At 39.3% G+C, this 21633-nt stretch overlaps 1 protein-coding gene across 2 annotated transcripts in view; it reads left to right on the top strand.

Annotated features, from left to right (window-relative positions):
• Positions 1-1027: 1027 nt before the first annotated feature.
• EP300 (EP300 lysine acetyltransferase) overlaps positions 1028-21633 on the top strand; it is a 64251-nt gene continuing 43645 nt past the window's right edge. For both annotated transcript variants that reach the window (XM_075727617.1, XM_075727615.1), the window contains exons 1-2: positions 1028-1352; positions 15534-16192. In XM_075727617.1, the coding sequence (XP_075583732.1) occupies positions 1259-1352; positions 15534-16192 (753 nt within the window). In that variant the 5' untranslated portion in view covers positions 1028-1258. The remainder of the gene's footprint in view (positions 1353-15533; positions 16193-21633) is intronic.

The following is a 21633-nucleotide window of genomic DNA, read 5'->3' as shown; positions in this document are numbered from 1 at the left end:
TTCCTTCCCCACCCTCGCAGAGGCGAAGAGGGAGTCCCCGCCGCGCCCGAGCCGCGGCCGAGGTTTTTCTCCCTCGCTTTCCGCCCCCCGCGTAGCCCGTGGGTCCGCGGGAGCGGGGACGGGCAGCCCCCTCCCTGCCCGGCGCCAGCGCTCGCAACCATCCTCGGCCGCCCGGGAGGGGGGAAGGTAGGCAGAGAGGGGGGGAGGGGCCGGCTTCTTCCTCCTCCTCCTCCTCCTCCTGCCGCTGCTGTGGGATCGGCCCCTCTGCCTGCGCCGGAGGGGGGGGCAGCCTGCTACTGAGAACGAGAGAAAGAGGAAGGGGAAAGAAGAGAAGAAGGGGGGGGGGGGCAGAGAGGGTGTTGAAACCCGCCCCCCACCTTCCCATCCCGCGATCGGTGCTGCCTCCCATCAGGACAACAACCCCTCCTCCTTCCCTGCACAACAAGATGTGAAGCGGAGACTCCTGGGACTTATCCTCACCCTCCTCATCCTTACAGCTCCCCTTTCTGCAGCCATTAGCGACGGGCGAGGAAGAAGCGAGTGGAGCTGGGGACCCCGCGCACGCCTTGCCTCTCTCCCCGCCGCCTCCTCCCCAGCCCTGTCGCTGGCGGTGGGTATTTTTTTGCAGGGTGGTGTTGGAGGGGGAAGGAGCTGCTGCTAGAGGACGGTGATCTTTTTTTCTTTTTTCCTCCTCCTCTCCCCTCCTTCGCCCGCCTCCTTGTGGCGATGAGGAGGAGGAGGACGGCGCCGAGGAGGAAGAGGCTGATGGCGGCGGTGAGGAGGCAGGAGGAGGAGACCCCACGAAGGATGAAGATGATGATGGTGGCGGCGGCGAGGAAGCACCAGCAGCACAACAGCCGGGATTAATTTTACTAAAAAAAAAAAAAAAAAACAAAACCAACCCAGCAGCCTTTTTTTTAATTTTTTTTTTTTTTTTTTTTTTTTTTTTTTTTTTTTTTTTGGCGGGGGCTTTACCTGCTCTTCCCATCTTCGCTCAGCCCTTTCGCCTGGGGGAAGAGGCCTCTTGCCCCCCGCCCCAGCTCCCACCTTCTCCCTGCTTCTCCGCTGCCGCCCTCCCGGAGCCCGAGGGGCAGAAAAAGGGGAACTTGGCCCCCCTCCGCCGCCAGATCCTCCTCGCTCGCTCTCGGCGTTATTGTTGTTCTTCAGCCGACTCGGGGCCCGAGAAGAAGGTGAAGGTTTTGGGGTTCACCCCCCACCGTCTCTCTGCTCTGAGTGATTGTCTAAAAAAGAATTAAAAATGGCCGAGAATGCGGTGGAGCCGGGCCCGCCTTCAGCCAAGCGGCCTAAACTCTCCTCACCGGCGCTCTCCGTGTCCGCCAGCGACGGCACAGGTCAGTCTCCGGGGCCCGGGCCTTCCCCACCTCTCGGTGCCGCAATTACTGCCCTTTTCTCCCCTCTTCTGCCTAAATCTCCTCCTGCCTTTTGCTGCTGTTAACTCGTGCCTGCCTTCGTCTTTTCTGTCTGTCTGTCTCTCCCGTTTTCGCTCCGTTTGAACCTATTGGCGTTAATGGCATAGGGAGGCGGATGTTTCTGCCCTTCTGTTTTTTTGGAAGTGGTTGAAAGCAAAGCTGTGCAGTTTATTGTGCTTTTTTGATCAACTGCAGATAAGACTGAACAGTGTCGTTTTCGTGTCTTTCACAATAGTAGTTATTACTGAGCTCCTTGCTAAGCATATTGCCTCTAATGCTAGTTGCAGAAATACGAAATGGTGCTAAAGATGATGCTTTTGTATACTTTATTGTTGAATTATGCGTGTACGTCTGTACACAGAAATGTGTGTCTTTGTATTTTATTTTGCATATAAAAGTGGGTTTTTTACAACTCGTTTAGAAACGAGATTTATTTCTCTGCTGTTTCTCTTTTTTTCCTCTTACGTGCACTCTGCTTATCTGATTTACTTTTTACAGTCCTTCTTACTCTTCCTTGCAGAAGGATATCTAAAAACTGCTTTTCTGATTCAAATAGGCCATGGACTTTAGGAAAAAAACAGCTAGAACCAAAATTCAGATCCCAAGCTTGGGGCATAAGGTTTATCAAGACTCTTGCTGCCTTAGAAATGAAATGTTATTTCACCTTATTTGCATTAAAAATCAATATGGAGTACAGTTCATCTTGCATCTCCCATCTCTCTGCTGCGAGACCAAAATGTCTGAAATTCCCCTGTAGAGTTAAGGGCTGTGAAGATAAAGGGGCTTCTCTGCAGTCCTGCAAAGGTCCTCGGTGATGCTGTGGAGGCAAGCTAAAGGCTGGAAATCTTAGGTGTCCCAGTCCCTAGCAAATATGAACTGGTTGTACTGGGAGGGCGGAGGGAGTAACAAAGGGCTGTTCAGCTTTTTAATGCTGCTTGTGAAGCAGATGAGTATTTGGTGTCATTTTGCTGTGAGAGTACTTGGTTACCTGTCCCGCAGGAGTTTCTTTGAACTCACTTTAGATCTTCTTAGCCTATGGGATGTGGAGGAGGTCTCCTTCTGCCAGAGTCTAGTGAGTGGTGGCATTTCTGGTGCCACTGGTGGTCTTGTTCAATGCAGTTACAGCTGACAAGAAGAGTTGTGGGTTTAAAAAAAAAAAAACCCTCCACATTTGACAGTAAAAAGAAGGTTTTAGTAGCCTATTTTTGGTTGAGCAGTGGATGTGATTCTACTTGAAACATCTTCAAAATTTTGATTTTTGCCTTCTCTAGTCTTGGTGAATGATGCGTTAGCTTTGGAAAGTTTGTGTGTAACTTTTAGAGCATATTAGATACAGGCAATATTATGTTGTAACTGGAGGACATGACTAGTCCTAATATCAACAGGTCTCGAGTAAGAGAGTAGAAGAGGGCTGGAGAAGCTGCTCTTCAGCTAGAGCTAGTTGTTGGGGTTTTTTGTGCTAGACTTGAAAACCAGTACTTAATTCAGTAGTAACCATTTTTAATTTGTCTTGATGGTGGTCATCTTGCTCTGTTTAGAGAGGTAAAATAAAAATGTATTTTGTGAGAGAAGTCCTGATACTTGAAAAATATGAGAGTTAAAGGTGTATTTTGATTTAGATGAACACACATATCTAAGTTAAGACATTTATGATCAAATAAGGTTTGGATATTTTGTGAATGTATTTCAGTTTAACAGGTGCAGATTTTCACAGAATACTTAGTCTATTTTAATTGTTAGCTTACTGGGCAGCTTAATAAATGAACTTTTTACAGTGATGGTGAAACACTAGGGATTGTTGGACAGTTTCAGTAGTGCACAAATGGGAGGATTTTTCTCAGAGTGAGTGAGGTTGTCATCACCTGATAGCTATGCAGAGGTTTATAGTGGTGCAAAGACTTTATATATGCTACATAAAAGCTGTTAAAGGATTCTTACTCTTCTAGATTTCTTTTTTGTTGACAACTTATTACCTGGATTTGGGACAGTTCCACTTTGTTTTTAAACATGCTATCATATCTGTTTCTCTAGTTAAATAAAATCAAACCTCTTAATCAGTAAGCGTGTTTTGAGGGTTATTTTTTCATTTGCTGCTTGAGAGACTGCAAATTTTTTGTCCTACTTTTGCTCTTGTGGGAAACTGCTTTGAAGTTTACGTTTTCTTAACCTATCGTCTCCTTAAATTTGCTTTGAAATAGTGCAAGCAGCTTTCATTAAGTAAATTCCACTTATAGAATCTGTTGTATTGTCCCAACTCCTTAGTTAATTATAGAAAATAAATAACATGGTGCTTATGCACTTACTCAAGCACTCTTTTTAAAACTGTTAGATTCACAGCATCATTAGAGAGGGGAAAGGAGAAAGGTAAGAAACTTGCACTGTTGATGAAACTTTTTCCAGGACGTGTGCATAGTGGATCTTTCAGTGTGTTTCTTTTGCCGTTAACTTTTTGACTCATTTCTTAATCTGAAATACTGTTGTAGCTAGTTAGATACTTAAAAACAATGACCAACTCTAGTTAGCTTGTTCCCAAACTTGCAGATGTTAAGTGTATTTATATTGAAGACTAAGTTGAGTCTCTAATTCACTCATGTTTTCACTGTAGACCTGGATGATACTGATATTCTGGGCTTGGAATGTACTAAACTCAAATGTTGGTGGTTTTATTCTAAAAAGAAGTCAGCAAGATTGCCCTAATGCGCTTGATTTACTGGCAGCAGCCAAATATAGTTGCATTTCCCACTGTTTTTGCAGTGCTGCATCTCCTTCTGTCTTAAATGGTCCGTGTGTTCTCTGCTCAGAATTTGCTTTGCCATAGAACATCCTGTATTAGTGTAGTTTTGAGTTGCTTTATTAATGTCAATTCCTTCTTTAGGAGATAAGAATAACATAGACTTACAGGGAAACGGGAATGTTTGTAGCACATTTTGTAATAAATGTTCTGAAGTAATTTAGAAAGTCTTGGTATTTTCAGTGTCGTGTAGTATATTAGAATTTTTGAATAGTCTCATTTTTTTCTTAAATGTTGGGTAGTTCTAGAATAGCTTCAGGAGCAGGACTGTGTGGATTCCCTTAAACTGCCAGAGGTTTTTCTACAACATTTTTTCTATTTAAATGCTAAATTTGTTGCAAAGAAAATTGTAATTACACATATATCTTGTCCAGGTGTTAAGTTTTCTGAAGACCGACCATTACAGCTCTACAGTGAAGTCACCTTTTGTTGGTACAGTATCCTTAGTATGGGATGTGAGTTTGTCACACTCAATGCTGGCACAGCTCTTCTGTACTAGCATGGTTACATTGACATAAGTACTTTGCCAGCGGAGCTCATTTTGCTTAGCTTTCCTTACTGGTAGAAACATTGTTTTGATGTGTTGCACCTAGTCTAATGACTTTCTTTAAACATTGTATTACCAAACTGGTGTACACCAGTCTGTTCCCCACCCCCCCCAATAACAGAATAATTTGAGTGCATCCTGAACAGTTATCTCCTCGAGTAAATGAGTGGAAGTCTTTCATAAAGATACTTTTTTAACTGGATGCCTTAAACCAGTGATTTTGGGGGGGGGGGGGGGGGTGGCTTTTTATTTGTGAACCCCTCAATTTTTCCTGCAGTAATGCAGGTGTGCTGAAATTGCCACGTACAGACTTCTGTGTGGTATATTCAGGAAGGGAGAGTTGAATCATGTTTTATAGCCTCCCCTTAGAAAGAACTTGTTTTCTGTGAAGTAGAAAAGCTTTTTGGGCTTTGGGTTCAGAACTGCTGTGTTTCGTCAAGGAATGAAAATGGAGTATACTCTCTGCTGCAGCGTGGTTGTATGGTGGTATGTCTTTGGGTTGCTAGATCCGAAAATAGGATTTTAAGTGCGTAGTGTTTCTGGCTTGCTGTAACATTGGAAGTCAGTTTTCTACAATTAAGTTGGCATGTGTGTTGTATCAGAGATCAGTGTATGATCTGTAGTATGTGTGTTAACATCTTTCAGTTTACTATATCCAAAAGTTGTGTTTTTCTGAGTAATAGCACATCTTTAATCTCTCATCTTTTGAAAAAAAGTTTGTATGTTCCTTTTTTTTCAGGAACTGCTTCTGACCTTTAAAACTTTATTCTCCCTTACATCAAAGGTCTAAGACTTGAAACGAAACTTCTCGCCTGGACTACTGCAATTTTGACTGATACTCATCTTTCATTTGTTCCAAATGTATCAGGATGTTTCTTTGCTCAGAATGAATCATATTAATCTTTTCTCACTGCCTTTTCCAGAGGCATATGCAGGGTTTTCAATTCTGTTTTCAGACAGCTATGGTTTTTTCTTAGTGTTTATATATACTACTTTTAAAATTAAATACTTCTCACAAGTATGTTTTCTGGCTAATCTTTAAGACCAAGTCATTAACTACATTTAACTTACAGCCATCGGTTAAATATTTTTATCTGTTCTTGTTGAGAGCTACTTTTTTTTTTCCTGTTTTTTTTTTTCCCCCAAGTATTAGTTGTTATGAGATGAGAGATGCCTTAAAATACAGTTTGATGGATGGCATATACTGTAAATTGAGTATTGCAGTGGTGGATGCTTGTGTGGCAAAAATGGGCATCTTTGCCTTGTGGCTAAGTAGGTTCTTGAAATAACTACATTAGGAATAAATTTAAATTAAGAGAATTTAAATCTGCAAGATTTTCTGTAAAATGTAAACCACTCATTCATATGGTGTTTAGTAACTTTTTAAAGAAAATCTTGCAGACTTTTGAACCTTGTACGTTTCAAAATTGCTACATCTCTGCTTCTTTGGCCCTTTCACCAAGTGGCTTGTGTGTGTGTCTGACATAGGTGTGTACTTTTTCTGAGCAGTGTTAGAAAGGTACCTAATTTAAAAAAAAAAAAAATCCACTACAACACAAGGACCGTACATATGATGAGGTAAAACTGAATCTTGAGCACTTACAAATAAAAAAAAAAATCTTTGAGACTAGAAAACCACTTTACAGTTGTGATTTAACAATACAGATTCACAAGTTTGATATTGCAGGGAAAACTTTTGTTGCTGAACTTGAGAATTTAAAACCTAGATTTAAAAAAAAAAACTACTAACTTTTGCATCTTGTACCTCACAGTCCTAGAGCAGGGTTTGGATTTAGTCTACAGGGTCCCTAGTTCAGGTTATTGGTCAGTTCTGTATTTGCAGAAAACCAAAGTTTATCTGGGAAGGGTCTAGCGGACTCCAGGGTTTAGTGTACGTTTTTAGGGGATGTGGGTTTCGTAAGGTACTGGGGATAAACACTGAACTTCTACGTTAGGAATTCTGGTTTCTTGTACCTTTACAACGTGGAGAAAATGACTTTATTAGATTTTAATTTTGTATGATGTAGTATGTATTTCTTGCATCTTCTCTGTAGGCTGCTTGATTATCTGCAGTGTGTCACCTCAGTGTCTTGCTTAGCTGCTTTAGCAGGAGCAGGCTTTCAGTACTTGTTCCAGCAATGTAATGATACTACTTTAACCTTTCTCATCACCCTAACTAGTGCCCCCTCTGAGAGGGCTTGGCCAAAAGTCATGTAGATTTATTATTTGACAAATGGAGTAATTTTGCTGTGTAGATTTCACCGACAGATAAACAGTGCACACCTGTCTCCCAGGATTTGGCTTTTCTGTCTTTACTTAAACTGTAGCAGCAGGCTGAAGTAAAATACATCTGTCTCTGCATATGGATGTATGCACTGACAAAACATCCGTGGTTACATTGAATTTGTAGATCTTCAAGTAGAACTTGAACTAGGGCAATTCACAGAAATCCTCTCCCTGAGCCGTAAGTGATGTATCTGACAACATGACTTTGTTCTCTTCCTAAATAGCAACAAGTTTCCTTAAAATGGATTGGCATATGAATGTATTTAAAGTTCTCTTAAAAACTTGACGTGCTGTATTCTTCTTCAAGCACGCATTTCTTCCAAAACTTTTTGAAGAAAATCAGAAAAAGGAGTGTTGAATTCTGATGAATTCGAATCATAGTAACTTGTGGTTTAGTTGGCAATGCCAGGTGCGCTTATAGGAACAGGAAGGAGATGAAATTGTGGCCCAAACTAGGATTTTCACAAAAAAGTGCAAGTTGGGTACAGGACCTTTAAAACCAGCACAGGTTATTTTCTACTATTGGTGGTTGCCAGATGGGGCAGAGGAAGATTTTGCTTTTTTCCATTTGAGGGTGCGAAACATCTCCATACTGCCCCTTTTGTTGCATCTCCATAAGAGATGTAAGTAGAGTTTTGAACCGTGTCTGTTTGCTTGCAGAATCATGATTTACTGTTTCTTGCTTTGTAGAATTCCCAAATACAAGTGAATAGATAATCACTCTTACAACATACTCTTACTGTGTTAATGAACTAGAATAATCTAATTCTCAGGTTTTTTTCTTTTTTTAGAATTCTAGTTAAAAAAAAAAAATTCTGGCAAAATACTGGTGTATGGCTTGCTCAGTACAAATTCTGCTGAGGCTAAACTGCCTTTTGCGTATTCCTGAACATAATTCCAGGAGCTCTGGGGAATTACTTCTTCAAGATAAGGAAGTCTGATCTGCTGACTTTGTTTACTTTTTTATTTTTTTGTACATAAATTCAGCATTACTTTTTGGTTTTACTTGGGAGTAATGTTGAATGAACTCAAGTCAGTAATACTCAGAAAACTGACTTGACTTCTTGGTCATTGTATGTGCAGATTGCATCATTTCAAAGTTGTTAACTTGACAATGAAGTGAACTTTACTCTTTTCTTGAAACTGATTTGTAATCACTTCTGAAATGAAACTGATTTAGTGTGTTTGTGCACATATGAGTGTTCCCTTCCTATCTGCCTGTACCCATTTTTTGCCCACCAGTATAGCAGACCAGCAAGGCACCTCTAACTTACGAGACTTGCATGCATGGTGGTTCACAATTTATCAGACTCCCAACTGAAATGCCATTCTTATTATTTAATGATACCGCAGACCAACAGTAGGTAACTTAAGGTGGTCTTACGGGAATTTCAGTGGCATACACAGGATGGTCTTGGGAATAAGAATACTAATTTTAGAGGCTTTTCACTAAAGTTAAAGGTAGCCCAATGAAATTTATGCAAATAGCAACATGTTCACAAGGAGATTAACTGTGCGACTTCAGCATTTTGGAATTAAAATGTCAAAACTTCATCTTATTTGGGTCATCAGTGATGGTACAGTGATTGTACCTTTGCATTGTGGTAGGCAAAAGCATGAATAGCCAGGTACACAAACAACAGTGTCTGTGAAATTTCCCCTTAAGTGTCATTAAAATATTAAACGTACCCTATCTTGATTCTTGCACCCAGTCTTTTCCATATGATTATACCACTTCTGTTTCCCTAGAACAGCTACGATTCCATATTACAGAACCATAACCATCGAATTTTCACTATGGTTTTCTGTGGTAAACACCTGTTATCTGTGCCTCTAGATACTGTTTTTTGAAGAACTTTGAATATGGTTGTGAAAATGAAAAGTTTGTTATAACTACAATTTTCTTCTGAAGTTGCAAAAAACATGCATCAACCAGAATCTACTAAAAATGGCATTTCTGTTGATACTAGTTTGGGACAAGTAAGACTTAAACTTGCAGATTATTGAGACTTTGTAAAATTCAGACTTTTTTCCTTAAGCAAGGGTTGATGTTTTTGACACTAGTGTTTGAATAGGGATTAGCTTAAAAAAAATGAAAGAGTGAGGTCCTAAAATAGTCTTTGCTGGATGTTGAGCAATAAGTTGTTGCTTCTTCAGAATGTTTTTTTTACACTTGTAAAATGTTCATATGTTGTTGTTACAACTAATAATGAAATCATGTGCATTCTAGATGGTGAACTGGACTTTTTCACTAACAAACATTTGGTGGTTTTTAAAAAATCTATGCCTGAAGTTGTGCGCTACCATGACATGCTAACATGCTTTGTGCCTTTGTGTTTGTTGTCTTCCAGGGGTTTTGAGTGTGTTCTTTTTAGGTGTGTTTTCTGCTTGTATTGTTTGCAGTCTTACTTCAAATTATCAAGTTTCTTGATGTGGTGAGCAAATTCAGGTCTTCTCCGGATTAGCAGGGAAGGAAGGAGGCAGTGCTTCCCCAGTTTCTTGCAGGGAAGTCTAATGCTGAAGACTTTGTTACCCAAATAGCGTAATACAGAATAAGAATTCTCAGTTGCTGTTGCATAAGCGATAGTGAAGACCTCTGTGACACACTTCCACTTTGGGGATGAGTGATGATTAGGGTTATATAGGGACTGATGCTCTCGGATTTTGGAAGCAGTAGTTGCAATGATGAATCTAGACCTTAGTTTTTTAGGCTGACGTTGAATTTTTGCCCCTTTGTCTTGCATCAAATTAGTGGATTGATTTAAATTAACTCTACATTTTAAGGTAGGAAAAACAGTTTGGCAGAGTTTGTGTTACCATTGGGTAATTGTGGCTTCATAGAGGATCTACATGAAAAGCCTTCTCCTTAATGGGCTTTAATAGTAAGAATGAATCTGATGTCCAAAATGAAGTACAGCAAAATTCTCTCACACCCACCTGGTAGGAATCTTAGAGTTTTTGCCTCTTTCTTAGACATGTTTTTTGCCTGATAAAACTGTCTGAACATGTCTAGCTCAATTTTCTGCCATTGCAGCAGCCTTGGGAATTGATGACTGACTTTATTAGCACTTTGTTTCATGTCTGTGCTTCACCTTTGCATTTGCGTTTTCACAGATATCTGAGAATCGGCTTGTGAGAATGTGTCTCCTTATCTTCTGCCTTTTTTATTTTTAGGTTTTGAGTTCTGGCTTTTTTTTTAAGGGCATTTCAGACAATATGTTTTAGGGCCTGTAGTGGTGGTGCTTGACTGCAAGCTTGAATGGCTGGTTTCTCTGGGATATTGGTTGTATCCTCTGGGCACTTCCTCTGTTACATGTAGGCCCTGTTCGATTCCTGGATAGCTTTCACGTTGCCATGCAGGGAAGATACTGACCTCAGCAGCTTATTGTTATTCTTTGTCTGAAAGCGCAGCAAAGGTATCATGTTTTCTGTGTAGTCCAACATCATCTGTGTCTCCTGTCAACCCTGTCACATGCATGCTTTGTATTCAGTGCCCTGTATTAAGCCTTGTCCACTTGTTTCATTGTGAACCTAACGACTGTGATATAATTTGATCCACTGATATGTTTCTGGAGCCCAGAAACATTTGTGCAAAAAGGTGACTGTTCAGCAGCTTTCTAATTTGATATGTCTGTGTTCAGAATGTAATAAATGGGATGCAGGGGCAGGAACTGTAAAGCCTCTTACCTCTGTAAAATCAGCAACGAGGTAAGCACTGGAGTAAGTTGTTGTCTTACATGTCTGGCATGCAGGGTTCTTCAGGCGTCATTGTTCACACATGATGCTGTTTCTTCAGATATACCAACTCTTCTTTGAGACAATGCTTGAATCTGTTGAGTCTGAGGGTACAGTACATGAGAGTAAAGCTACTACTATTCTTGGTATTTTTGTGGCATGTGGGCAAGTTCTTAGAAAGCTAGTATTATTCACTGTAGCCTATTTGCTAGAACCAGATAATCTCTGTATCGATAGAAATACCTGTTTTATTCTGAAAGGTGAATAGAGGTCTGTCTTAACCCAGAAATGAGAAAATGACTGAATCATGACTAGGCTAGAAAGCATGCAAAAGAAACTAGAATGTGCCAGTTGAACCCCCATGTGGATTTCTTTGCTAAGTAGTTAGTATGGGTGTATTTTTCTTGCGTTGTAAGCGTTGTTGGAAATCTCTACCTTTCCTTGCCTGCTTTGAGAGGTGTAACATCACTGGTTTGAAAATTGGATCACTTGATAAGGCACTGATGTCTTATTGACTTAAGGATTTTGATTGCACACTCTGAATCTGTACTAGTTTAAAGTCCATTTTGGTGTCAGGTGGGTTACCAACCCAGGCCAGCAGCTTCCTTGCATCTTGCAGATCAGATGCTGTCAAAAGCAGACTTCTTAGAATTAGGGTCCAAAACTAAGAAGAAAATGCATAGTATGCAACACAAGTTAGTACACTGATTTTTGAAGTTGCTTTCTCACAGTTTAGGGTGCAGTTCATGTTACTTAATCCAGTCTAACTGGACTACCATTGAAAGAAATGGACCTGCTCCATCTACTGTCTTTTCTGACCTACTTTCTCACTACAGATCTAATGTAGCCAGGGCAAGTCAGGCCAGTTTCTTGACTCTACAAAAAAAAGACTTGCTTAAGTGTTCAGTAGTGGTATAGTTCCTAAAAGGCATTATGCCTTTGCATGTTGAGACTACCTCAGGTTAAGACTTTCTGATTCCTTACTTAGATGTTGTTTTGTGGAGGTACTTTCCTTCTCTTTCCTTTGAATCTTAGGTGGCAGTAGCAATCTGTTCTAGAGCTTCTTGTTACCTATGGAAGGAAATACACTAATAATACCATAAATAAAATAATGTGGAATCACTGTGTGCCGCTCTATTGAAATCAAGATTTAGCTTTACGACTTACTGCCTGCATGTGACTAGATGTTTTTGAGCATTTAGGCCAGCTACTGTCTGTTGTTACATCCCCGTTTTTCTGTGTCTGACTATACCCTAAAACCTCTAGGGATTACAAATCAGGTAGGTAAACCTTTGCAGGACCCATCTGCCTCCTTCGCCTTCCCACAAGCTTAATTTTGTTAGTAAGAAATCTTCATACGTATCCTTAATGAATCAGATTGCAAGGCTAGCAGTGGACTTGGTGTACTGGAAGGTCAGTCAGCTCTCTGAATTTGTCACCATTGTCTTAAGCTATGCCTTCAGCCCTTGTGTGAGTGCATGTGCCATTATTTTCATGTAGTCTGAGCTGTCCCAGCGGTTGACTAAAACCATAATTTTCATAGTTGACCAGACAACTGAAAGTTTTTCTAGTTTTGTTGTTTATCTATTGGCTGAAGAAGACTTTGAACTTTGTTTTTGGAAAAGACTTGTAGAAAGAGCAAACCCACACCAGAGTATTGCATTGTTGGTATTTACTACTTATGATTTTGGCTTGTAGCTGATAGTATTCTTTTGTGATGAATCTTCTGTTGTGTGTTCTCTCGGATTAAAAATCCTAATAAGTTAGTTTTATATGGAAAAAACAGTTTACATTTTTTTGATGTAAAGAACTAATCCGATTGCACTTATCTCTCAACCATTTAGTTTTGGTGGGGGGTTTTGTTGGGTTTTTTTAATGTAGCTGTTGATTTGTTGTGTTTTGAGACATTAATAAAAACAATTGAAAATGCTTTGAATTTTTATGACATTTTTCTCCCTGTTCATGGGTGGCATAGAATGACCAGGCCACGGAGCTCAGGTAGCTTATACCTGGATACTCCAGTTGGATATGAGCAAGTAAGCCTTAAAGCTGGAATTACCTTCTCATTTATGAGGAGGGGGAATTTCGAAAAGAATGAGATCTTCAGGGAAGCAGATTAATATTTTGTTGTGAAGAAAGGTGAGCAGATCTTTGTCTTTCAAAACAAGAATTGCACTGCCTCTTTGCAGTGTTATATCTGAAATCATCTAAATGGGTCTTATTCTGTGGTTGTTTGAAAAACAAATTAGTTCTTCGTATTTAGACATTTACTGATCACTTTCCAGGTGATTTTGTGAAAGGCTTACTATACAGTGGTCTAATCTCAAGAAAGGTGAAGGTGGGGATTTTTGGTTTGGGACTCACCTTGTCCTGGAAGCTGTCTGTTCAAGTGCAGAAGTTTTTTCCCAGCTACAATCAGTCACAGAACTTGCCTTTGAGCTGTGTGGGCATCCTTGTCTCAAAGGCTGTTTCCTCCTTTGCAGATGGGAGGTTGCTGTATGCTGCCATTATGGTTACGTTGTAGGTACAGGGTTTGTGCTGGCTCATGTTCTTCCCAGACACTTAACTTTCATTTTCAGTTTTGTTTGTTCATCATTAAGGAGAATTTTTTTTCTGGGCAACAAACTAACTTGTGAATTAGTGTTCGTATTTTTTACTCCTTCCTCATTCATGGGCTGTTTGTCAGGTTATTAGCCAGAGTGTTTTCTGCATGTAGTGCTTCGACATTTGTCTGTTAAATGCATCCTAACAGGCATCTGAAGATGCCTGTCAAAGCTATTTTAGACTGTCATGTATTGTTTTGATTGCTTTCTCCATTTCCTTGATCTCCCCTCTGATTTGAGGGTCTCTTCCGCTGTAACTCTTCCCATATTCATCAATGTTTAGTTCTTAAGCTAACCACTGAGAATTGTAAGTTTTTTGGTGGAGGGGTGTGTGTTTTGAGATAAGTCTACTGACACAAAACTCTAAAATTCATGATTTTAAATGGAGGAGAACTTGGACAAAGCTTTATTCTTCTGATTCTTCCTTCACTTTTGAATCTTCAAAAATAGCAGTCATGCTGAAGAATACCAGTGATGTGAATGAAAGATCAGTCGTTAGTATGTGTTGCAAAGCATAACTTTTAGCATGAGATTTATGTTATTGAAGAATGTGCTAACCAATTTGAATAGTGTAAAACGTAGTTCTTTAGTGGAAATTTTCGTTCTGTCTCTGGTGCTTTGCGGTAACGAAGAATATATAAATGGAGTTATAGAATCTCCTCTGTTGTGGTATACCTGCATTCTTGCCAACCTCATACCATATTTTCAGAATTCTTAAGTCATGATCTTATCTGTGATAACAGTTGTGAAGTTGTAAAAACTCTAGTGGTACTGGAGTTTAGTAGTTTGGGTATGATATTGTGTGAAACATTTTGAGCAGATTTCTAATGCTGATGAGCTTTTCTGACTTATGTGCTGTTTAACTGTAGTCTTTTTCCATTAATATTTTGACCAAGTCATCTTGCCAGCCTCTCTAGAATTCAGTGTAATTAACATTTCCTTTTAAATGCAGTTGCTGAGATAATGAGTAGTATTTTAGGTCATTGTCTAGATCTGAAGTTTTTGACAATGCAGTGCAGTATCTTCTACAGAACATCCATGAAATGACCTTTCTGGCAGAAGTGGTACTGCAATGTTCCAGGAGTTAACATTAAAAAAACCCTACTTTACTAAGCATCCTCGGATTCTAAATATTAAGCTTCACAGCCTAGTTGTGCGTAGCTATGTCACACAGTGGCTCAAGTTTTAGCCAGAAACTTTCTAGGTTATTTTTGCTTTAACTGCCATAGATTAAATATACAGATCAAGGTGCATGCTGCTTCTGCAGACCTGAGAACTTCTTTTCTTGAGGAAATTGATTCTGGGTGCTGTGTAATATTCTTCTATCTATATATGCCAAATAGTAATCTTTCTCTACTTGGTTACCTTGGGGTTTGCTTTGCATGGGCTTTTGAGATGTGAATGTGATTTTTTCATCCTAGTGTTTTTTCACAGCTTTGTGGCAAGGAGGGTTACTCTGATTTGTTTTCTGACAGCGTTCGTTGTGGGAGGATACTGGCTGTCCAGTGAAGCTCAATGAAATTTTGCAATTCTGTGCTGGGAATGAGTGGATGTGGAAGATTTAAAAAAAAAACAACAACAAACCCAACAACAAAAAAACTCAAAAAACAAACACCCCTCCATCAAACCTCTATTTATTATTTTATAAATAGTGAACATTTTTTTGCAAACTGTATTACTGTATTAGTTATGTCTGTTCCAAAAGTGACAGAGTTCAGTGAAAGTTAGAAATTAAAGACGGTGCTTTCCCATCAATCTTTTAATTCTTTGTAATAATTGTTGTCTTAATTCCATTGGCTAGCTCTGTGGAATTTTTTAATACACTTTTTTTCTCTCTTTCCTTGTCAAATTTCTCAAGTTGAGAGGTCATAGTCTGAGATACCCAGTGATCTTTAAACACAAAGTGTTGTAGGAGAGTGAAGTAGAATGGTCTTCTCTAGTTTAGAGTCTGTAAAGTTTAGAAATTACTTTTGTCACAACAAATTGAGTAGTTTTCAGTGATGACTGATACGGGAATTTTGCTGGAACACAAAGCAAAGTTTTGCTAGTTGCTCAAAAAAAATGAAAACTAATGAACAAGATTTTTCTTCAAGACACTACTGATTGCTCTGACCTTGTATAAAATATGTTTTGTTTTTCAGATTTTGGATCACTCTTTGATCTGGAACATGACTTGCCAGATGAACTGATCAGCTCCACAGAACTGGGACTCGCCAATGGTGGTGACATTAATCAGCTGCAGACCAGCCTTGGCCTGGCACAAGATGCTGCCTCTAAACACAAGCAGTTGTCTGAACTTTTACGGGCTGGTAGCTCCCCAAATCTCAATATGGGGGTTGGTGGCCCTGGCCAGGGCATGGCCAGTCAAACCCAACAAAATAGTCCTGGAATGGGAATGTTAAACAGCATGGTGAAAAGCCCTATGGCACAGGCTGGGTTGACTTCTCCCAATATGGCGATGGGTGCAAGCGGACCAAACCAGGGTCCTTCAGCCCAATCCACAGCAGGAATGATGCCAACAGTAAACAGTCCAGTTAATCAGCCTGGCATGGGAATGAACACAGGGATGAATGCTGGCATGAATCCTGGGATGTTGGCAGCAGGCAATGGACAAGGGATGATGCAGGGGCAAGTCATGAACGGTTCAATTGGAGCAGGCAGAGGGCGACCTAACATGCCGTACCCAAACCCAGGAATGGGTAGTGCTGGTAACTTGTTGGCTGAGACACTGCAACAAGGCTCTCCACAGATGGGAGGACAGGCTGGTCTGAGAGGGCCACAGCCTGGAGCTATGAGCAAGGTAAGACAAGCTAAGCTTGACTTGATTACCTTCCTTCTTGTTGACTTTTCGTAAGATGTATTCCTCTGCAGTATGGGTTCTATAGAATAGGATTTTTTCCTCTTAAGAGTCCTGGATCATGTGGTAAATAGTTTATATGCTGCTAAAGTGGAATTTGTGGCAGTCATGGGAGGTGAAAATTGAGTCTTGCACAACAAGCAAGACTATTGCTAGATTAAAAAGCCTATTTTAGAAATCTTGTGGCAGTATAGATTATGAACAACATTGAAAAGTAACTTGATTGTATTTTATTCTGTTTTATTCTTTGTCCACAAATGTATTTTCCCATCGAATGTGATGCTGGTATTGTAAGCGTGATGGAAATCCACTGGGGCTGTTTAGATGTGATGCTTTTTTTTTCCTGCATGACACTTAGCGAGGGTATTTGTTGTCCGAGATCAGCATTTGTTTATGCTGTAGCAGGTGAGAGGAGGCACATACAGGTTTAAATGGAATGATGCATTGTATATGCTAAGACATATTAACCTTGTTAAGAAACATATTTTTGTTGCTGGTGGAGAATGTTTGCGTAAACACCTCAAGACAAATGTTGGGTTCTTAAAGACTGTTAATCCAACCCAATTCTAGTTTTTAAATTTGGAAAGCTTTTGTATATAGGAGAGTAAACCAGAAAGCTGAAAAAAGACCCTTTTTATACTGGAGGGGGAAATAGATGTGCCTTTGTAATTTAGGAGTTTGGAAGAAAGTTGTCGTGGGTCACTCTGAAAAGGTGAGAGAAGACCTAGCGGTTTAAGTTGCAAGGAGATGTCTAAAATTTGTCATGCACAATTAGCTTTTTTTAGAGTAGGGAGCCAGTTGTGTATTCTCAAGTTTTTAGTGTTTTGATCAAAAGCCTGAAAATACTTAAGTATTTCTGTTCACTTTAGGTGCATATTTTGTGTTTCTTGGCTAGTGAGGAGAAAGATTGTCTAAGGTGCTTTGCAATACCTGCTTAGATCCATCTTGGAATGCCTAAAGTCAATCCACTTGGAGGGCTTGGAATGATAAGTAACATAGTCTATAAATGTATTTGAAACATAAATGAAAATTGTGCTCTGTATGAATGGTTTTGCTATGCTTTAACGTATTAAGTAAAATTATTTTAGTGTCTTGTGAATGGTACTAATTATGAAGTTCTTTGATCTTAGCTGTTTGCTTAAGCTCAGTGTGCTGCTAACAATGGTTCTGATATATTTATGTATACTCATGAGTTGATTTTGTGGTCTGATCATTTCAGATATTGGTGATAGGAAAGTTGTTGCAAGGCTTGATTGCTACAGTAGAAAATTTGTATGCAGTTTACAGTGGAAAGAAATATGTAACTACTTAGAAGTATTCTTGTATTAGAATTATATAATGTCTCATTTATTATTCCTTGGCTGAAAAAAAAAAAAACCCATCCCCCCCATCGTCTGTTCCATGTCCTGTGCTCCCACACACACACACACACTTTGATCTGCAGAAAGCTGTATTCAGAGGTAAAAAATTGATGTATTGGGTATTTGGGTGAAATGCAACTTCTTAATCCTTACTTACCAGAGCTAAAGTAGGGTTATGAACTAGAATAAACTAATTTGTCTAGAAGTAAAGAAAGGACACAAAATCAAGCTTTTGGCTGATGTAGTCCAAAATTAAATTGTCTTCCTCGCTTGCTTGAATTCCAAAATGTGCTGTGCATTTAAAGTCAGAACATTGTGTGCTTTTGGGAATACTCAGACCAAATACGTGATAACTTCTGTTTTTTAGTTCGTAGTCTCAGTCTGGTTAAAAATACTTAGAGTTCTTTAATTGCTGATAAAAAAACCTTGAGACTTTTAGTATAAGTATAGTGGGTATAGCCCTCATAAAGGAGTTGAAACTGCCGGATGAGAAAGAACAGTCTGAAATGGAGGCTGAAATTCCAGAATGTCTTCAATTGGTTTGGTTGTTGGCAGGGAGCCTGCGTTTCACTTCATGCAGTGGAGTTAGCAAAATCTGACAACAGTAATGTCTGACTGTTTCATCTCTCCACCCATCTGCTTTTGTTTTTCCCACCTACAAATCATCAAAAAGTAGATGAAAACAGAAGACCCTAAGCAGTTGTTTTTTAAAAGCCTTTTTTTTTTTTAATTGGTAAATTTAGTACTGTGTTGCTGTTAATGTGGGAGTTTGTGTAATAACTTCTGTAGGTTTCCTTCATCGCTGCAAAAAATGTGCATTATCCAGGAGCTGTCCTTCAGTAGGAGGAAAAAATTAGACCGGATACTCTGGTTGTATTCAACTTCATCATGTTAGCTTGCCAAAGTCAGCCCCATTAGGTGACGAGAGGGTTGCCTCTGTGAGTTTTCTCTCAGTAAAACAGAGGTGTGTTGTCTGCAATGGTTCATACAGACAAATAGCTTACGTTTCCTGTGATGATAACTAATTGGGAAGGAGGGTGTTCTGCTCTTCTAAGAATAAAGATGAGCTCCAAGCAGTTAGTTAATTTAGAAAGCAATATTGGTTATGTTTCTGCTTTGTTCTGTTGTCCTGTGGAGTTACTGAAGTTTTTTCTTCCTCTCCTGCCAAAACATCGGCTAGCAATAGAGTGGAACACTATAGCCATGTACTTCCCAATTTTTCCAGTTGTGCGTGTTACTTTTTAGGATTCAAAATCCCAAATGTCAATGTAAATGATTGATTTGGGGTCACCTGGTGTACATAAACTTGTACTGGCATAATCTGCCACTTACATCCTGTGATCTAACTCTGTAGTTTTGTGTGATGTAAGCAGTCACTGACATACAAAGAAGCAATTCTGTCTGCATGCCATCTCTGTGCCAGTTGCATGACAGCCTGTGTTGAGTAACTAACCCAGGCTTGAAACTCACATGGTCATTTAAAAAAAAAGGTTTTAATTTGAATTGTTTTTCTGTTCCCTTTTATACTCATCAGTTGGAAAGCTAGTGCTGATACTAGGGAGCGGACATACTAAAGGAGTTGATACTGCCAGTCAGAGGAGGGTGTGGATCCTGCTTTGACAGTATCAGCTTAAAAATGCCTGTGAAAGTCTAGCCTGAAAGGAACTGTTAGAATTTTGGAGGAGAAAGGAATTGTAAGAAGTTTTGCTTTTTTAAATAGCTTTTTGTTTTCTATGTGCTTGGCTGTGTGCAAGTTAGGAGGATGACAGACGTGCCCATTACTCTTAAAGTAGAGTTTTGGAAATTGTTTGTAATGCTTTGATTCTTTCAGTTTTTAAGCTTTTTTCGGGCTTTTTTTTTTCAATAGATAGTTTTACAGCTTCGATTAATTTAAAAGTAAGCAGGTAGTGAATTCAAGCTCTCTAAGAACAAATTAATGTTTCCTGTTTTGAACCATTCTTCATTTGAAATTATATCTAGTTAAAACCTTCGGTTTGTTGTTCCACTGGGTACTGTCAAGAGTGCCCAGTTACGGTCTTATTGTCCAGCTTCTTATTGGGGGAGGAGGGTGTTTTGTGTATAAGCTGGTGCATGTATTTCTGTGATAGCAGTGCTCTATCACAAAGTGACTTAAGTTCACCTGGTCTTCAGGTCATTTAGATTTCATCTCCCACTGATTCAAGAAATGTTCTGTTACTCAAGTAATGAAATGGACACGAAGGCTGTTCAGATTAGTAAGGGCATTCCTACTACCTCTGCTATGTGAGTATTTCACTTGCATGTGAAATTACTTGAAATGTTTAGAGTTCCAGTAGTAATTTGTCATTTGGCTGTTTGAGTATATACAGGGTTCTCTCCTATTATAATGGCTACACTTGGTTTTACCAGTTTAACCTCTGTTGAGAAGAATTGATGGCAATATTTTACAAAGACAAATGTAGTTCTTCAGAATTTCCATAACTTCCTTTAAGTAAGACAAGAAATGTCAGAATAATAAAGTCCTGTTCAAAGTTTGAGAGATTGAAGATGATGTCACCCTCAAATTGTAAAATTAGATAAAGAAAATAAAAGCACCTTATGTTCCTTAGTGTTAGCATGTTCAGTGTCACATTTTAAGTAGAAGGTCAGTGTTCTTGATGGTCTTAGTATTTTCAATAGCTGTTTGATTCAACAGGTAAATGTATGCATACTGTTTAGAATCTGGTACCAGGTGTACCATATGATCAAGTACTACTCCATTAAAAGTGTAGTTGCATGTTCTGGTTGTTTTCTTGTTCTTTGGTGAACCAAGGTGAAAAAATAGATAATTTCTTACTTTATTCCAGTGTAAGGGAGGAATGTGTGTGTTTGAGGGAGAAAAGGAGCGGTAAAGATTTGTCTTGAGTCTAAGTTTCTGGGGTGGATAGGGGAGTGTCTTGCACAGATGGCAGTGAAATAATGCTAGTGTCTTGCAATAGGTATCTTAAAACATAATGCAGTCAAGTGCAAAGAATAATGATTGATAATAGTCCTTGGAAATAATGCAGCAGATACCACTGGCAAAATTTTATTGTTAAATTGGTTATGTCTGGGTCCAGTGACGTCAGTAGAATGGCACTAGAAAATGATGTACAATTTATCAATTAAAAATTCCAGTTTTTAAAGAGCCAGCTGGAATTTAATAAAACTAACTTTCCAGGTTCAGGAAAGTTAATTAACTTCCACTTGTGAACATATGGATATGGAAAGATACTTGATACCATCAGTATGGTCTTAAACTAGTGCATACACTGCAGTTGCCCTCATAGAGATACATAGTTGATACTGCAAATGTTGGATTATTTGGAAGAATGTTATTAAAACTTAGTTCTATTTCTTTACTTCTCCATGCTTACATTTATCTTTGCAAATCTTAAAACTGGTCATTGTTCAATACTATTGCTGATATCTAGTTGTCTTTCAAATATTAGACTGTCAGTGAAGTAGCTGTTTTTCTAGAGAAACGGTAGGATATTGTAATGTCTATGTGCATAGCTGTAACAGGTATTCCTCAATTTGTACTCTGTGGTATCAACAATAAAACCAGAAGCAGCATTAGTTACTTGACTTTCTTCCAAACTGAAGATGCATGTGTTTCATAGTGTTAGAACAAAACTTTGGGGAATTTCTTCCACTTTTGTAGTTGTTCTCAGATGGGGGAGTGTCTGAACAGCCCTATCTGATGCTGCTCATGCTTGTGCTTGTGAACTAGGTTGTTTCCTGAACTCATGTCATCCATGCCTTTTACATGGTGAGAGGTGCACATCTTCTGCCATTCTGTTAATGATAGCATGTGCTTCCATTGGAGGCAGGAAAGTCAAGTTGTTTTCCACTGTGTATGTAGAAGGTATAACCATTTGAGATTACCTTTGCTCTCTATTAGCCATGCATCATCATCTTTTGCTGTTTTCCTTGTTTCCTCTTCCCCTTTACTGTGATGTGGATTTCTCTCTGCTCTTCCTTGTGTGCAAGTCCTTGCATATGTGATGAAAGTAAGTTGAGGCT

This window comes from Pelecanus crispus, chromosome 1, assembly GCF_030463565.1.
Source record: "Pelecanus crispus isolate bPelCri1 chromosome 1, bPelCri1.pri, whole genome shotgun sequence".
In the NCBI taxonomy this organism is placed as follows: domain Eukaryota; kingdom Metazoa; phylum Chordata; class Aves; order Pelecaniformes; family Pelecanidae; genus Pelecanus; species Pelecanus crispus.
This window is presented reverse-complemented; position numbering and strand designations above follow the sequence as displayed.